General features: G+C 35.8%; 1 protein-coding gene across 2 annotated transcripts in view; it reads left to right on the plus strand.

The window, feature by feature from the left end:
- The window catches only part of LOC108976799 (breast cancer anti-estrogen resistance protein 1), a 107,610-nt gene that overhangs the window by 42,065 nt on the left and 50,908 nt on the right, over window positions 1–14,637 (plus strand). The window contains exon 1 of one of the 2 annotated variants that reach the window (XM_018946150.1): window positions 6,728–7,840. The exons of the other annotated variant lie outside the window; for it this stretch is intronic. Coding sequence (XP_018801695.1) covers window positions 7,775–7,840 — 66 coding nt within the window. The 5' untranslated portion in view covers window positions 6,728–7,774. Of the gene's footprint in view, window positions 1–6,727; window positions 7,841–14,637 lie in introns of those variants that run through there. 2 annotated transcript variants of the gene reach the window in all.

The following is a 14,637-nucleotide window of genomic DNA, read 5'->3' on the forward strand; positions in this document are numbered from 1 at the left end:
TCGCTTCAATTGCTCCTTGAATTTGATACCTGAAGAAAATATTTAGTGTCAATGACATCCTTTATTGACCCTGACCGCAAATGGTAAATCACTACCCAGAGTCGCATGAATTTTTCGGGTGCGACACCAAACATTACTGAACAAATAGGTGTGTGTCTGTATGTGTGCAATATTGACCATAACCGAGCTATTACGGTAAGTAGCAAGTAGCAAACGATTAACGGCAACTTGCGGCAGCCACTGGCTTCTTGTTTGGTCAGTATCGAATTACGTATATGCAACAAAGGACCTGCTTGCAGGAAAGAGAGCCCACAGACATTGGACGACCTGTTGTTTATCGTCGCCACGAACAAACTCACACGTTCCGGCAACAAATCCAATCAATGAAAACGAAACGAACAAAGTCTCCATAAAAATTTGAGTACTTTCGCGTTCGAGTAGGTCACGTGATAGCCTCAAAGTGCTGTTTCAACGGAAATTTTGTTATGCTCTTCAGCAAATTTCGTTGTTTGACTTGTGAAAGTAGATAGCGGAGTCAATCAGTTCGTCCGTGTCAAAGTTGGAGATGTCACACGGTCACAGTCACAACTACACACACACCGAAAGACAATACACACAACTGACTCAAGTTGTTTGTGTCTGAAGTGTTGTTTGCTTGTCAGGTTCGCTAGGCAAACAGTTCGGCCGGTTGGTTTGTGCCTCCTTGCCGAAGGTGTGTTCTATACAATAATAAATTATGAGTATGAGACACTCCCTACCAAACTTTCCAATCATAATATCTCAAGAAAGGAGCGTAAAACAATGGCTTGGCATGTACTCGTACACATGTACTTGTTACTTGCACAATGCCAATTGACAGCTGCCTGCTGCCGTTTCGAGTGGGCATATTGAGATGTGCTTACGAGAAATGACAGATATATACATATGTATAAGCATGAATATATGGAAGTTATTATAGTTTGTGTATGCCATAGTATGCTGACAGTTTAAGAGAACTGTGGTAGTTTTATATCTTCGCATTTTATATAGAGATGTTGTAGGCTCTGGCAGACCAGCTTTGTTGTACTGAGGTTTACTAGTTAGTAGAAATTCACAAAAATACGCGAAACTGTCTTTCCGGTATATTATCATTGACTTATTTATTCATGGAACCAGTTTTTATTCTCGAGAGACTCAGCACAGACTTTACTTGGTATCTTACAGCGTAACCGTAAAGACCTCCAAATCACACAAATCTAAAAATCTAACATCACCATATATAAAGCAACTTATCGAATTTGACGACTTCACCCTGATTGCCGAATAATCTTTTCCGATTTTGACCAGCAAAATAACGATTGTGGCTAAGCATAACTAAAGACTAACCAAAATAGGTCTTAGATTGGAGCATCAAGAGGAGCCATTAACACCTAGTCAAACCACAAACCATTGTAGGGTCGAGTTGCCGCCAGAAACAAAAGTGACCCATGCGCAGCTTCGTTCTGCATGCTGTAGCAGATTGAACTCCCCTTGTCCAAAATAGGCCCTGCCATATCAAATGTATGTCCAGCGTGTAATAAATCCTACACATCTGACACCCTTCTCTCGATGGTCCGATCCCGTCGAAACAGCACGTTTTCTGCACCTATCGTTGGATGATGTCTGTTACAACAATAACAACAACTAACCAATATATACCAATTCCTAAAAAATCGTCTGGGTATTCACATATAAAAAATAGGAAATTTTATGCATTTCGAAATAATGCTTAAGGTTTCTGAGTCAGATGATATAGTCCATAATATTTTGATCTCTTCAAATTTGGTGATGACTAACCACAGCATAAAATCCATTTTCCAGTACTTTCTCAAAGATTTAACAAAGAAAAAATAGACCAAACAACAGTGAAAACAGTTATTAGTTACATGAGGGTAATCGTGTAAGTCGAATTTGGCTCTTCGCCAAAAAGTGGTTTATAAAATGAAAATTATTTGGAAATGTTCGACTTATTCCACATTAATTTAAGAGGAAAGGTTTAAAAGAAAATTATTTATTAACTTCTTAACACAATGAACGTGTTTGGTATTTGAGGTGTCAAATTAGGTCTGCAGAGGTAGGAAAAACACATGTTTTGTAAGGTAGCGTTTGACATATTTATAGAAATTTATAGTATCACTACACGTGACTGGCAGTGAAAAGCCTAACAAAGTCTCGACTAAGATATCACTGTTTATATTTATAACCTGCCTGTACATATGCATGTTATTTTGGTACCAGCTTTAAAAATTATATTAATGTTAAACTGAAAGATGCTTTGAATATCAACTTTTCACACAAAGCTACAAACTGCTATATGAAGAAGATCGTATAACCGCATAAGATAAAACTAGCGGTTACACACTCTTTTTGCCGACTCTTACAGTAGCGGAAGATATCAGCTTACGTCACTTTAGTATTCCTATTAACAATCATCCGTCAAAATTGGTGTCACCTAACGTGGAAAACTACTTGCCTTTTCTAACAGGACTCGCAACAAGAAAGCTATGTATGTCTTCATGAAGTGCTAGCCAAACGTTTAGTAAAGCTACATGTAACGGTTTTATCAATAGAGCCGCTACAAAAATAGATCGATAGTGACAGCAAACAACGAAATATTTTTTTCCACTCTCTTCAGTAAAGCTTGCCATTTTGACGTGGAAAGATATACGATCCAACAACGAGTCGAAATTATTTAAAATTAACTACCGAAATTTGGAGGCAGTGATGTTGACTTTAAGAGCGCTATGTCCAATTTATGGTCGTCATATTCGTCTTATTAGATCAACAATTGAGCGTCTAGTGAAAAAATTTGAAACCACAGGCACGGTAAAAAATGTTCCCGTGCCAGTGAGACAAGTGAGTGTCTGTAGTGTCGAGGCTATTATTGTTGTCCTACATTCTTACAATTTGAAATTGACGCAAGAATTGAAGCCGCTTGACTACCAGAATCGTCGCATGCTCGTGCGTGGGGCTAAGCAACTACTTGAAAATTATCCGGATTTTAATCGAAAAATGTTCTTCAGCGTTGGTCGGGCAGCAGATGATCAAGACCGGCACGTTACTGTGAATGGGAATCGCTACCGCTCAATGATAACCGAATATTTTCGGCCCAAATCGGATGATATGGACTTGGAAAATATGTGGTTCCACAGGGGAATGTTGCTCATGCAAGCATTTTATTCCGATCATTCATTTTGTATGTTAACCAATCTGAACAATTTCTTCGGAGATTACATTGTAGAATATAATCTATACCAAATTTCGTGAATATATCTTGGCAAATGTGAAAGTTTTCCATACAAGAACTTGATTCCGGCCGTTGAGTTTGTATGGAAGCTATATGTTATAGTGATCCGATATCGGCAGTTCCGACAAATGAGCAGCTTCTAGAAGAGCCGTTTGCAAAATTTCAAAACAATATATTAAAAACTGAGAGACTAGTTCGTAAACAGACAGGCGGACAGTCAGACAGACGGACTTGGCTAAATCGATTCAGATCAACATACTGATAGTTGATATACATATATGTATACTTTATATGGTCTCAGACGCTTCCTTTGGGGTGTTGCAAACTTCGTGGCAAACTTTATATACCCTGTTCACCTGTTCAGGGTATACATATCTCGGATCTATGCGTCAACAAAAAGCCACTGTTTCAACGGACTGCACTCGTTTAGATTGTTGTTTTGCTACAATGAGTTGAAAAATACGAGTGATTGACATGCGCTGTCAATTATTACACAATCACAAATGAATGAATATAAACTCACTTCCGATGTTAAAAAACAAAAAACAAGAGAAGAAATCGATTGTAAAACCATAAAGTGCAATTGGAAATATTTTCTTGAAATTATCAGCTAAATTACAGAAATAAAAAGAAACACACACAGCAATTCTTATCTCTACGGATTCCTATCAGCGGTCGCGCTTTATTGATTAGAAATTCGACGAGTTCTGGGAAATAGGTGTGCCATAAAATTAAATTGTAATGAACTGAGAGTAACAAAACACGCTTATGTATGTATGTATGTATGTCTGCATGCGGTACAACCATAGGAAATACATAATTAGATGTGCAATTCATTTTAATGGAGAATGCGCGTACAAATTAAACCAACAAATGTTTGACACGATATCGAAGATTTGGAGCTTGTGGATTCTCACATCCGCCGGCATTTGGGGCGCATACTCACATGAGTTTCGGAATAACACGCTCATTAAATATGCAACACCGGTGCTGGGCTGACTTTTGGCAAACGCAAACGCAACAGCCACAGTTTGTTGAGATCATTAAAGTTTACATTTTGCCTTCGAAATCCTGATCACACCACGCAATCGGAGATCTACAACCCACCCCTACATTTTGATTGTACCAAATGGTATTTTTTTCTTTTCGTATACAAATTTAAACACACATACATATGTGAGTATGTGTGCGTGTTCGTAAAAATGCCTCCATGTACAGCGCCTTTGTTTACAATGCAAAACCAGTTTGCCGCATAAAAAGAAATCACAATAAACTTGCCCAGGAGTTGTGCACACGACAAGAGTGGCAAGAGACGACGTCTGTCCTGTGAGTGACGTGACATTCGTCGACGGCTGCGGGTGGCATAGTATGCATGTATGTGGTCGATTGTAGACGGCCGTTACACATCTGCATATTATCAAGGCACCCAGTAGGTAAAGTAATTCGTCCAAAATTCTTAAACCTTTCCTCAATAATGGTTTTCTTCACTTGGATTAATGAGGTTGGAGACATTCGTTCCCACGACAGTCGACTCTAAGTAACGGAGCCAGATATTTATCCGGCCAAGGACTATCAACTCGGCTCTATGCCTCGAATTTACTTTAGAAATGTCTTCTGTCGCTACAACAACAACAACAAGCTATTTGACACCTATCTCAACCGTCAGACGTTAGTTCCTTGATCAGATCGACATGTCTCTAAGTTCGCAAGTTAGACGTTGAATATCTTCTGGTGTAATAATACTAGAGCCTTACTATCGACCTTCTCTTAGGGTTACGTCAACTAGAAGATAACTAATTTCCAGCTAAAACACGTCAGCTATGGCGGCTGCATAAAAATAATTTTGAACTTTGACGATTGAGAGATATTATTAACATGGTTTAGAGCTGATCTTACTATTCAAACCTATGAAATTAAAGAGTCATTTCTGGATGGATACCAAGACACTGTAAAGATAACTGCTCTTTTTGAGCACTGCTCCAATTGAGTAAACACAGTTTTAAAATAATACTGAAGCATTACAAGATCAGGTTATTCTAATCCTGGGACAGAGGGAACACACAGTATAATATATTTTTTATATCAATCAAAGTGAACCTCATTTTTTTTAAAACCCCCAGCAACGAAGTTTTTTTGATCGTCATTATTCGAAGAATACTCACTTTCGCTCCGCATACGACCGCAATTATTGCCAACGTATAGAGCCACAAAGTCAATTACCGCCAGAACCTAGGGAACAGAAAACGAAACGTTCTGGATAAGTTACAAGGTCGGACGAGCATAAGTACACTGATTCGATATGACCGCCTAGATTTAGAAGAATGCAGCTAAAGAACACATATCACTCCTCTCCAAGTAGTTTATTCTAGAATGCTTTCATAGAATAGGCGTACTTGGAATCAAACCACCCACCTATTGTAGGCGAAGAACTCGCGCCTTGCGAAACTGAACTGACCCTTGCGCAACTTGGTTTTGGATATTATAGGTTAAGCTCCCAAATAGCCAGAATCGGCCCAGACATGCCACGACACTAACCACCGTCTTGTGTGGTCTATAAATACCACTCATCTAACACCTCTATCTCTCTCTCTTTGATGCGATTCCGTCAAAGCATCACGTTTTCTCGGCCTCATGTTCGATGACTTTGATAAAATAACAACAATAACAACCGGGTATGCAGTTTGAAGTTATGATATTGCTTTGATTCTTACGAGTATGTATATGAGGATTTTTCTTTGATTTTCTCATATTTTTCTCCGACTGCGATTTGCAGACTTTTGGCGTTTCTAAGGAAAACGTTTACAAAATAATATCGTAGACGTTTCAAGTGTGAAAGTTATGGCTCTGCACAAGTATATTGGAGGCCACAATTTGAAGCTCCATTGCTCAAGGTTAAATGTCTCTTACAAGGAAATTTATACGTACTATATTTTCACCATACTTGTTGAAACAGATCAGAAAATTATAAGACAGATTCCTTTTAACAATTATGAAAACCATGACATTTGAAAAATTGTATGAAAACCGAATTTAGGTACTCATGCAGTCATTTAAAATCTCTAAACAATTCAACTATAGAACTATTGCATCAGTTTAGCCACAAGAATCTCTGATTCGGCTACAGTCAGTTAGAAGTTTAGTAAAAATATTGCATTACTCAGTGGGATAAATCATTCACAAAAAGAATTTCAGCCGAATTTATGGGTTAGTACAACCAGTACTTCACCTCAATACCATTTAGTCACTCGTGAAAGTTTTGGTATCAGCTACTTTCACACTCTACCAATCGTGTGCCAATGCGGCATATCATTTCAAAAAATCCACCACTTCTACGAAAACACGAACGCGGTGGCAACACCACATCAGCACTGTGTGAAACGAGTCGGCTCGTCGCTACGCTTGTTTACCAAATCAGTCGTTTGAGAAACGTTGCCGCAGCAAATACATCGGTGCTCTGTTGCGGTTACTTTTAACGTAAACGTTTTGCCTGCTCGTTTTCCGTACTGGTTAGCTAGTATCGCAGCTACACGATATCTCGTGTTGACTTTTTCGGTACGTTTTGGTTAAGTTTAAACGCATTTGCGCCGTCGTCCGCACGAGTATCAACGCCAGTTGACGGCGAAGCATCCGAAATTTCGAATTAGCTCAGCGGTTTTTGGCGAAAATTTCATTTTTGCCATTATCTTTTTTGGCATCCATTTGATATCCGTGCATATAGGGGTCTTATAAAGTGTTGCTTCGGTGTTTTGTTTTTATTATTATTATTATTATTTTTTTTTTGTGGAACGACGCAGTAATCGTTATAGTCTTTTGTAGTGAATTGTTACTGCTGCGATTATATGACAGTGTGTGTGCAAACATATATATTTTTTTAATAAAACTTGCCGTTCATGCTAAACTTGATTTTTAAGCTGAGCTTGCAAAAACAAAAAAAAAAAAAAAACGAAAACAAAAACAAAAATATGAAACCATAGTGTTTACGGGTGCGAATTCCACATAGAAAAGAAATATACGATCGCAAAAACAAGTCTGTCTGTCTGTTTTTGTTAGCGGGCTTTACGATTATGAGCTGTGAAATTGTGTAGTGACAAAGGCAAAAAAGTGCGCAAATAATACAAAATAATAATAACAACAAAATTTTTTAATTAACAAGATTTATGAATTGTTTGAAGTGATTGCGACGCGTTAGTGTTGTTGCTCTGGGGTTTTTTCGGCAGCAACGGCGACAAAAAAATCTGTGCTAAAGCCATTAACTTTTTCAAATCGAGTTTCATTTATTTATATTGTCCTGGATTAAATATACTTAAATAGCTCGATTTTGTGCGCGTTGCAAATAACTGCGTTTTGGAGAAGTGAAAGAATAAAAATTGTGGCACGAAAACAAAGTGTAAATAATATGACTTCATAACTGCAAGCATACACCTGTGTCATTTTAATAAATTTTGCTTGGTGAAATCAGCAGACTGTGTGGCGTAATTTCAAAAATTGTTTTCGAATTATTGCAACAAAATGTTGGATGCCAGCTACTTGCAGGACTATGATGTCCCACGTCCACAAGCCATAAAAATTCAAAAGGTCTGTACAACAGAATTTCATAATGACAATTAGTTATAATCACACATGATGTCAAAGCTGACTTGAAGTAGTTAGTAATGACGACATTAAAAACAAAAATAAAAATAAAAAAGTTAAAAATAAAAAAATAAAAATAAAAAAGGAAAAAAATTAAATTAAATAAAACATTAAAAAATAAAAAATTAATTTCAAAAAATGTTATTAAAAAAATAATAACACAAAAATATAAAAATTAAAAAAAAAATTATAATTACTAAAATACAACTTAATTTAATGTCACAGTTAAATGTCAGTTGTTAGCTCATTTCACAACTGACATTTAACTGCAAATAATCATAAAAATTTTACTGCTTGGCATAAACATATAAATATATAATGAAAATTTGTATACCCTTCACAATATTAGTAATGCTCGCTGAAATTGCTTACTTATATGTTTTAAAGTCGAAAATGTAGCGTTACAGCAAAAAAAAAAAACCAGCCAATACCGAACAAGAACTCGCGTTTTTTTTAAAGAAGTTGATAAAGTTGTTGGAAGGTCAAAAAAAATTTCAACAACTCGACTGGTATTATTCCAAAACTTACTAATTTTGAGAAATAGAAACTGAAACTGTAGACGTTCTTAAGGGGTTACATGCCTTTACGGGTCTCAAAAAAAAAAGTTCTGTAGAATATTGTCCTGAATTTTCAAGTTGATCCGAGTAACCGTTTCGGAGATAGGTCAAGTACACCGTCTTAAAACGCGTTTTTTCTCGAAACTGTGTTTTTGTAGTCATTTGGCAAGATTTATCGAAAACTGCTCAATCGATCTACCAAAGATCCAATTTTCAGCTTTTTTTTTCGTTCGTTCAAGGTCTAAGTTGAGGTTTTAAATAAAATAAGTATTTTTTCACTTTAGACAATCCTGTAAGGAGTTGGGTTGGCAACGCGGGGGCATTTTTCGATTTTTGTTAATAGTAAAAAATAAAAAATTATAATAAAATATTATATGAGAGTAAAATTGCTGGAAAAAGATAGTTTTTTACTCGAGGAAACACAAGTAACCACTTAACATTTTTGTACAATTTTTTCAATCTATAAGATGCTATTTATAGGTATATTTTAGAATCTAAAGTTTACAAAACTGCTGGACTGCAACTTTGTCAAAACGCACTATTTTTAACCCCGCAAACCGCTAAAATTTTCAATCTCGAACATGTCTTAGAATCTTTACTTCAAGTTTTCTTAGTTAAATTTTACACTTAGTCAACTTTGCAAAAACTTATTATTACTTTAGGAAAAAGTTACATCATCGAGTCATCACATGGTTAATAAAATATAGTAGCGTAAGGTATGAATTCTCAGCAGTTCAAAACAATATATAGTAAATATAATAAATATAAGTTTTCTTATAAAAATAAGAGGAGTATGGAGATCTAGATCCATGTAGTTTCATACAAATAAAAGGAGAGGAGATCATGAAGATCTCGATCTGTGGAGTTTCTAACATTTGTAGAGAAATGAAAATCTATCTAAATATTTGCTAAAAAGCAGCTCCTGTTAGTGCCAAGAAAAGCCTGTTTCGTATAAAAATAATTAGACATTATAGTGTTATTCAATTGCTCTCTTTGAAGTAGATACTTTGTTTTTGGGGTATCGGGTAATAACTTTGAGTTCTCAAAGAAATTTGAGGTAAATGAAGAATAAGTTCATATAGAAATCATGTCATAAATGCTCTAATTATTGCGAACTTTTTATAGTTATATACTCAAAGCTCTTATCAAATAAAACATATATACATATGTACATAAACTTATCTTGGCTAATAAATAACGTAGACTGCGATAAGCAGTAGATATACATATAGTACATAGACTTGTCATTAAAAATGAAAAATAGTTAGTAAAATAATAATTGTAATCCTCCTTCATGACGTCACGCAGTATTTTATTTCTCTATCAAATGCTGTCCAAATGAGCAACAGAGGAGGGCTGTTGTAATGCCAATTGGCAAAGCACCCTGGTGCCCTGCACTAGACATTTGCAGTCTTCTAGATTTTTTTAAACTCGTAAAGTTTTACAAGTGCTTCCCAGTATTAAAGCCCAACAATTGACATGGGAGTGCTCACAATGCTGGTATAACCTCAAACAAATGATGAACTTTCCCAGAATACGTATTTTCGCTCCTTTGAGCCCAAAAAGAAAAACTAAAAATTATTTTCGAAGCTTCCAGTAAGCAAAAAGCACAAGCCATTGAAGGTATACAAATGATTGCGCAAAACCTTTGTAGCTGGTTAGCAACGAACGCGCATTATGGCAGTTTTAATTACAGGGTACAACTATTACTGTAATTGTGTTGTTGTTGTTCTCATTGTGTTGTTAAGTTGTCTGTTTAATTGTTGGCAATTTGCATTCCCGCATTTTCATAAGGGACCCGACCGGCGCGCCGATTGTGTTAGACACAAGACGCTGAACCGATAACTTATATGTAGTTGTTGTACTATAGTAAATTCTTGTTGTTGCCGTTGCAATTTTCCGATCAAAACCGCGATTAAGCAATTGACAGCGCATATGATACCAACACAAACGTACACAATGGGGGTAGCATATGCTTGACTGCACCGCCAGCAACAACAAGCCAACGAACGAACGATTGACCGACCGCAGCGATGAAGCTTGCAAGCAATGCGCTGAAACGATTGAGCTGTTGTTTGTGAAATATGTTCATATGTATGTATGTGTGCCTTGCACTTCATTGAGCCGCCTTTGGCAGTTGCTGACGCCATTGCCATGCTGCTGCTGCTGCCACTGTCATTCATCGTCGTCGCTGCGGTTCTTATCGCGCCTGCATGATCGCCAATATTTTGCTCCTGCTGCCATATTTTGTGCACTCATGCGTCGACGCGAGTCACGGCGCCAAGAATTGTTACTTGCTGTTTGTTGCTGGCAGTTTGCCGGATGAGGGAGGTGTGTTGGTGCTGCGCAAGCGATGCACAATTGCAGGTTGCAAGCTTATTTAGTATCCATAATTGCGACATATTGCCGCTCGCTGGCTAAGTGATCTATAAACATTTATGCGGACGCACACATACCCATATACATGTGTATAGATATATATACATATGATAAAAAGTATAGCTCGCAGCTTAGCCGCCGATAATCGAACATGTGAATCGCATTTCGCATCGCGCAGCTCCGCTGGGAAAACGATCTTTTTTGTAACTAATTGAAATAATCGCATAAAAATATGGTTCGCCAAAGACGCGCCATTTTGGGCCGCCATGAAATATGGATTATGCATTTTTATGCAAATCGCTTGGCATTGATTTAGGCGTATTCGTTACGGTTGCATATAAATATGGAAGTAAATATGTGCATAATATGCATTTATATTGAATTATTGAGATTACAGAACATATCTAAAGCAATATTTGAGCGCTTGGAGTTAAATCTATAAATATTTATAGATTCATGGATGTGCTTGGAATATAAAAATATAGAGAGTTTTGGAGTACTTAGGAGGATGTGATGAGTTTTTTTAGGTCTTCATGCCTTATTCTAACTTAATTTATACAAATGAAAATCTTGCAATTTTTTCTAAATATTTTTTTTTTGGAAAAATATGATGAAGTGGTGTCCAATATATTTTGTTATGATGTCAAACATACGTATATTTAAACCTAAAATATGCTAAATATTCTTTTTGCAAATTATATTGTGACAAAAAGTACGCGGAAATTGTAAATAAAACGCAAAATATTTAATTATTCATCCATATTTACTTATTTGTCGTCTTCAAAGTAATCCCCAACAGATGTAATATAGTTATGCCAATGATTTTTCCAGTCCTCGAGACACCTCTCATAAGCTTTTTTTAGGATGGCCTTCAGCTCATTCATTCATCAACAAGAAAAGAATCACACAGAGCCAAATCTGGTGAATACGATGGTTGATCGATGGTAAAAAACGATTTCATACCCAAAGTATCCACCAAAATCATTCGTACGGACTGGCGAGAGATGTCGAGCTCTCTAGTCATCTCTCTAATACTTGCCTGACGATTTTCAAGTACCGAATACTTCACTTTTTTTTAACAATTTCATCAATTGAAGAAGTTGAAGGTCATCCAGAACGAAGCATGCTTCAACGATCTCTCGACCATCTTTGAAGACTTTGTACCACTCAAAGGCTTGTCATTCACTTGGGCAATTTAATTACAATTTCCTAGAGCTTTTTTGTCACAATATACATGTATAATATTTTCGAAAGTTACTAAATTTCGACTTGAAAACTTATTGTCTCTTATTGTACTATGCTATTACTTACAATCAGATATCAGTTTTTATAAAAACTGCTTTGTGATTTCTCAATGAGTGTTGAATAGAAAGTAAAAAGCATTTTTGACAGAAAAATCTTACTCTCTATCGGAGACCTTTTTTTTGGAAATGTTTTGAAGATCATCTATGGTATTTTTAAAAATGAATCGGTGATTATTAAAGTAATTGAATTCTGTMAATGTACATAATTTATAATTATTTATGCAATAAAATGCCTCTCCAAAAAAGTTCCCAAAAAAGCACGTTTTATTTAGCTTCAAGTAGTGAAGCTTAGAACCAGAGTTCTCTACCAAATAGGCACTAGAGTTGATATAGTAAGTGTAAAAAAAAATTTTAGAGCATTTCTTGGCATGGCAAAACTAATTCGTATAAATTAATTTGTTAGAAATTCAAACAAGTGAGGAAATATCTCTGGGCGTCATTCACTTAGGAGTGGCCAGGAACGATTCTTTTACATATGGCTGAAGCGGCTCAAGACTTCCTCTTTATGGGTTTTGGACCCGTACTTGAACCTGGATTTCGTCCTAGTTAAACAAGGCTCATTAAACTATTCAATTACAAATTCGAGACTTTGCGTTCTTTTCGGACCTTACAGATTATTCCTGATGACAGAAAATTAGTAAAAAAAAATTAAGAAAAACTTGTTGTGCATGATTTTCTTTGTTGACATAAAGCCAAAGAGTATTGAGGTTGTGTATTGTGTCACTCTTGGCGAAGTCTAACTTTTAATGTTCACAAAATAGAAGATTACTCTTTTTACCCTATTCATTTATCAAAATTATTCGAGATTATGAGATTAAAATCCCTGCAAAAAGTAGACACTTCTTTGGAACCGCAGCGTCTCGACCATTAAAATTTACGAAACCGCTCTTAATGCTACCTAATCAATTATGGTTGCTGGCGCCACTTTCTATCGCCAGCTAAGGCATCCGCATTGCTAAGGGATACTCTTGACCTGCTTTATATTTCGGATAACCAAATTCTTGCCCACCCAAAACACACAGTCGAATTCCACGCACACGAAGCTCAGTTACCAATAACAGCGAATTGTTTGGAAAAGTAGGCTGTTAAAGAGATAAATAGGTTGAGGTCGTCTAGAAATACACACAACTAACGACCCCATACAATAAAAACAAGAACAATGCAGTGTAATCAATACAATAGAAAGTACTTTCTGCTCATTAAACACACATTATCTCCTATGGAGAAAATACATAAAAAAGAAAGAAAGAACAGAGCAAGAAATTAMAGGACAATTTTCTAAACGTGTGGTCAACTTCATAGCTACCAAGAAGTGATAAAACAAAGTGGGTACAATCAAAGCGGGAAGGCGTGCGACTAACGAAATGCGTTTGAGGAGAGTTAAAGTGAGAAAATTACTCAAACCCGCGGGGAAACATAGTGACGCATTTATGTGCAACAAATGTATCTATGTATATACGTATTTATGTGTGGCTATAAAATATGCACATTAATCTAATCAGAAATGCTTTTAATAGCAGTTTTCTTTAAATTACAATTTATTACTTCATTTCGTAAATGCTCACAATTTGTATGTAATAAACGATATATATGCATGTACATATGTTACATACCCTCATCGACTGCCTTAATTAAATGCAATGAAATATCTGTCACCGCAAGAAAAATTAAAATTGAAAGTGTCCATATGTGTGATCTTTTTGAGGGCTGTTTTCCGGACCGCTAGCGTAATTCTAATAAATTAGCTGATAAGCATTGACGAATGCGCGCTGCAGCAATTTTTGAAAAATATCCATTTAGTGGAATAAAAGAAATGTGGCTTCGCCAAACAGCCACGAGCACTGCTAATCAAATATTGTAGATTTTAGTTTTTTTCAATTTCTTCAAACGTTTCACGGACGTAATCACAATAATCAATTATGCCAGTGGCATGGAGTTGAAGATTATTTATGATTTTATGGGAATTGCATATTGCATACGTGGGTATACGTAAGATATGCAACATACCCAATAGGAATTTAGAAGTACCATGAAATTTTATGATTAAATAGGAAACAAAATGTTTAAAAAGTGACGAAACGAACAATGAATTTGTATAAACCAAATAAACTGGTAAACATTTTTTTTAATAGCCCTGAATAATTCTCTCCTCAAATAATCTGGTGTAATTTGTTCTTTAAATGGCATAATTTTCCACACTGAAAGTGATGAATCGAAAAAACCAAATATAAACTAGTATAACTTTTTTAAATTAACATAACTGCGTAATTTTCACTCCAAATAATTCAGTATAAATGTTTCGGTAAATGGTACAATTTAAACATAAACCAAATAAACTGGTGTAATTTTTTAAATACACCAGTCTAATTCCCCCACCTAATAATCTGGTATAATTGGCTATCTAAAAGGTATAATTTTTCCCACTGATTTTACCAGTATTTTTAATTTATATTTACTGACTAAAGCAATTTGCTTAAGCTATCTCTTAAGCTAATTTCAA

This window comes from Bactrocera latifrons, unplaced genomic scaffold (genome assembly GCF_001853355.1).
Source record: "Bactrocera latifrons isolate USDA-ARS-PBARC rearing strain unplaced genomic scaffold, ASM185335v1 scaffold_8, whole genome shotgun sequence".
Taxonomy (NCBI): Eukaryota; Metazoa; Arthropoda; class Insecta; order Diptera; family Tephritidae; genus Bactrocera; species Bactrocera latifrons.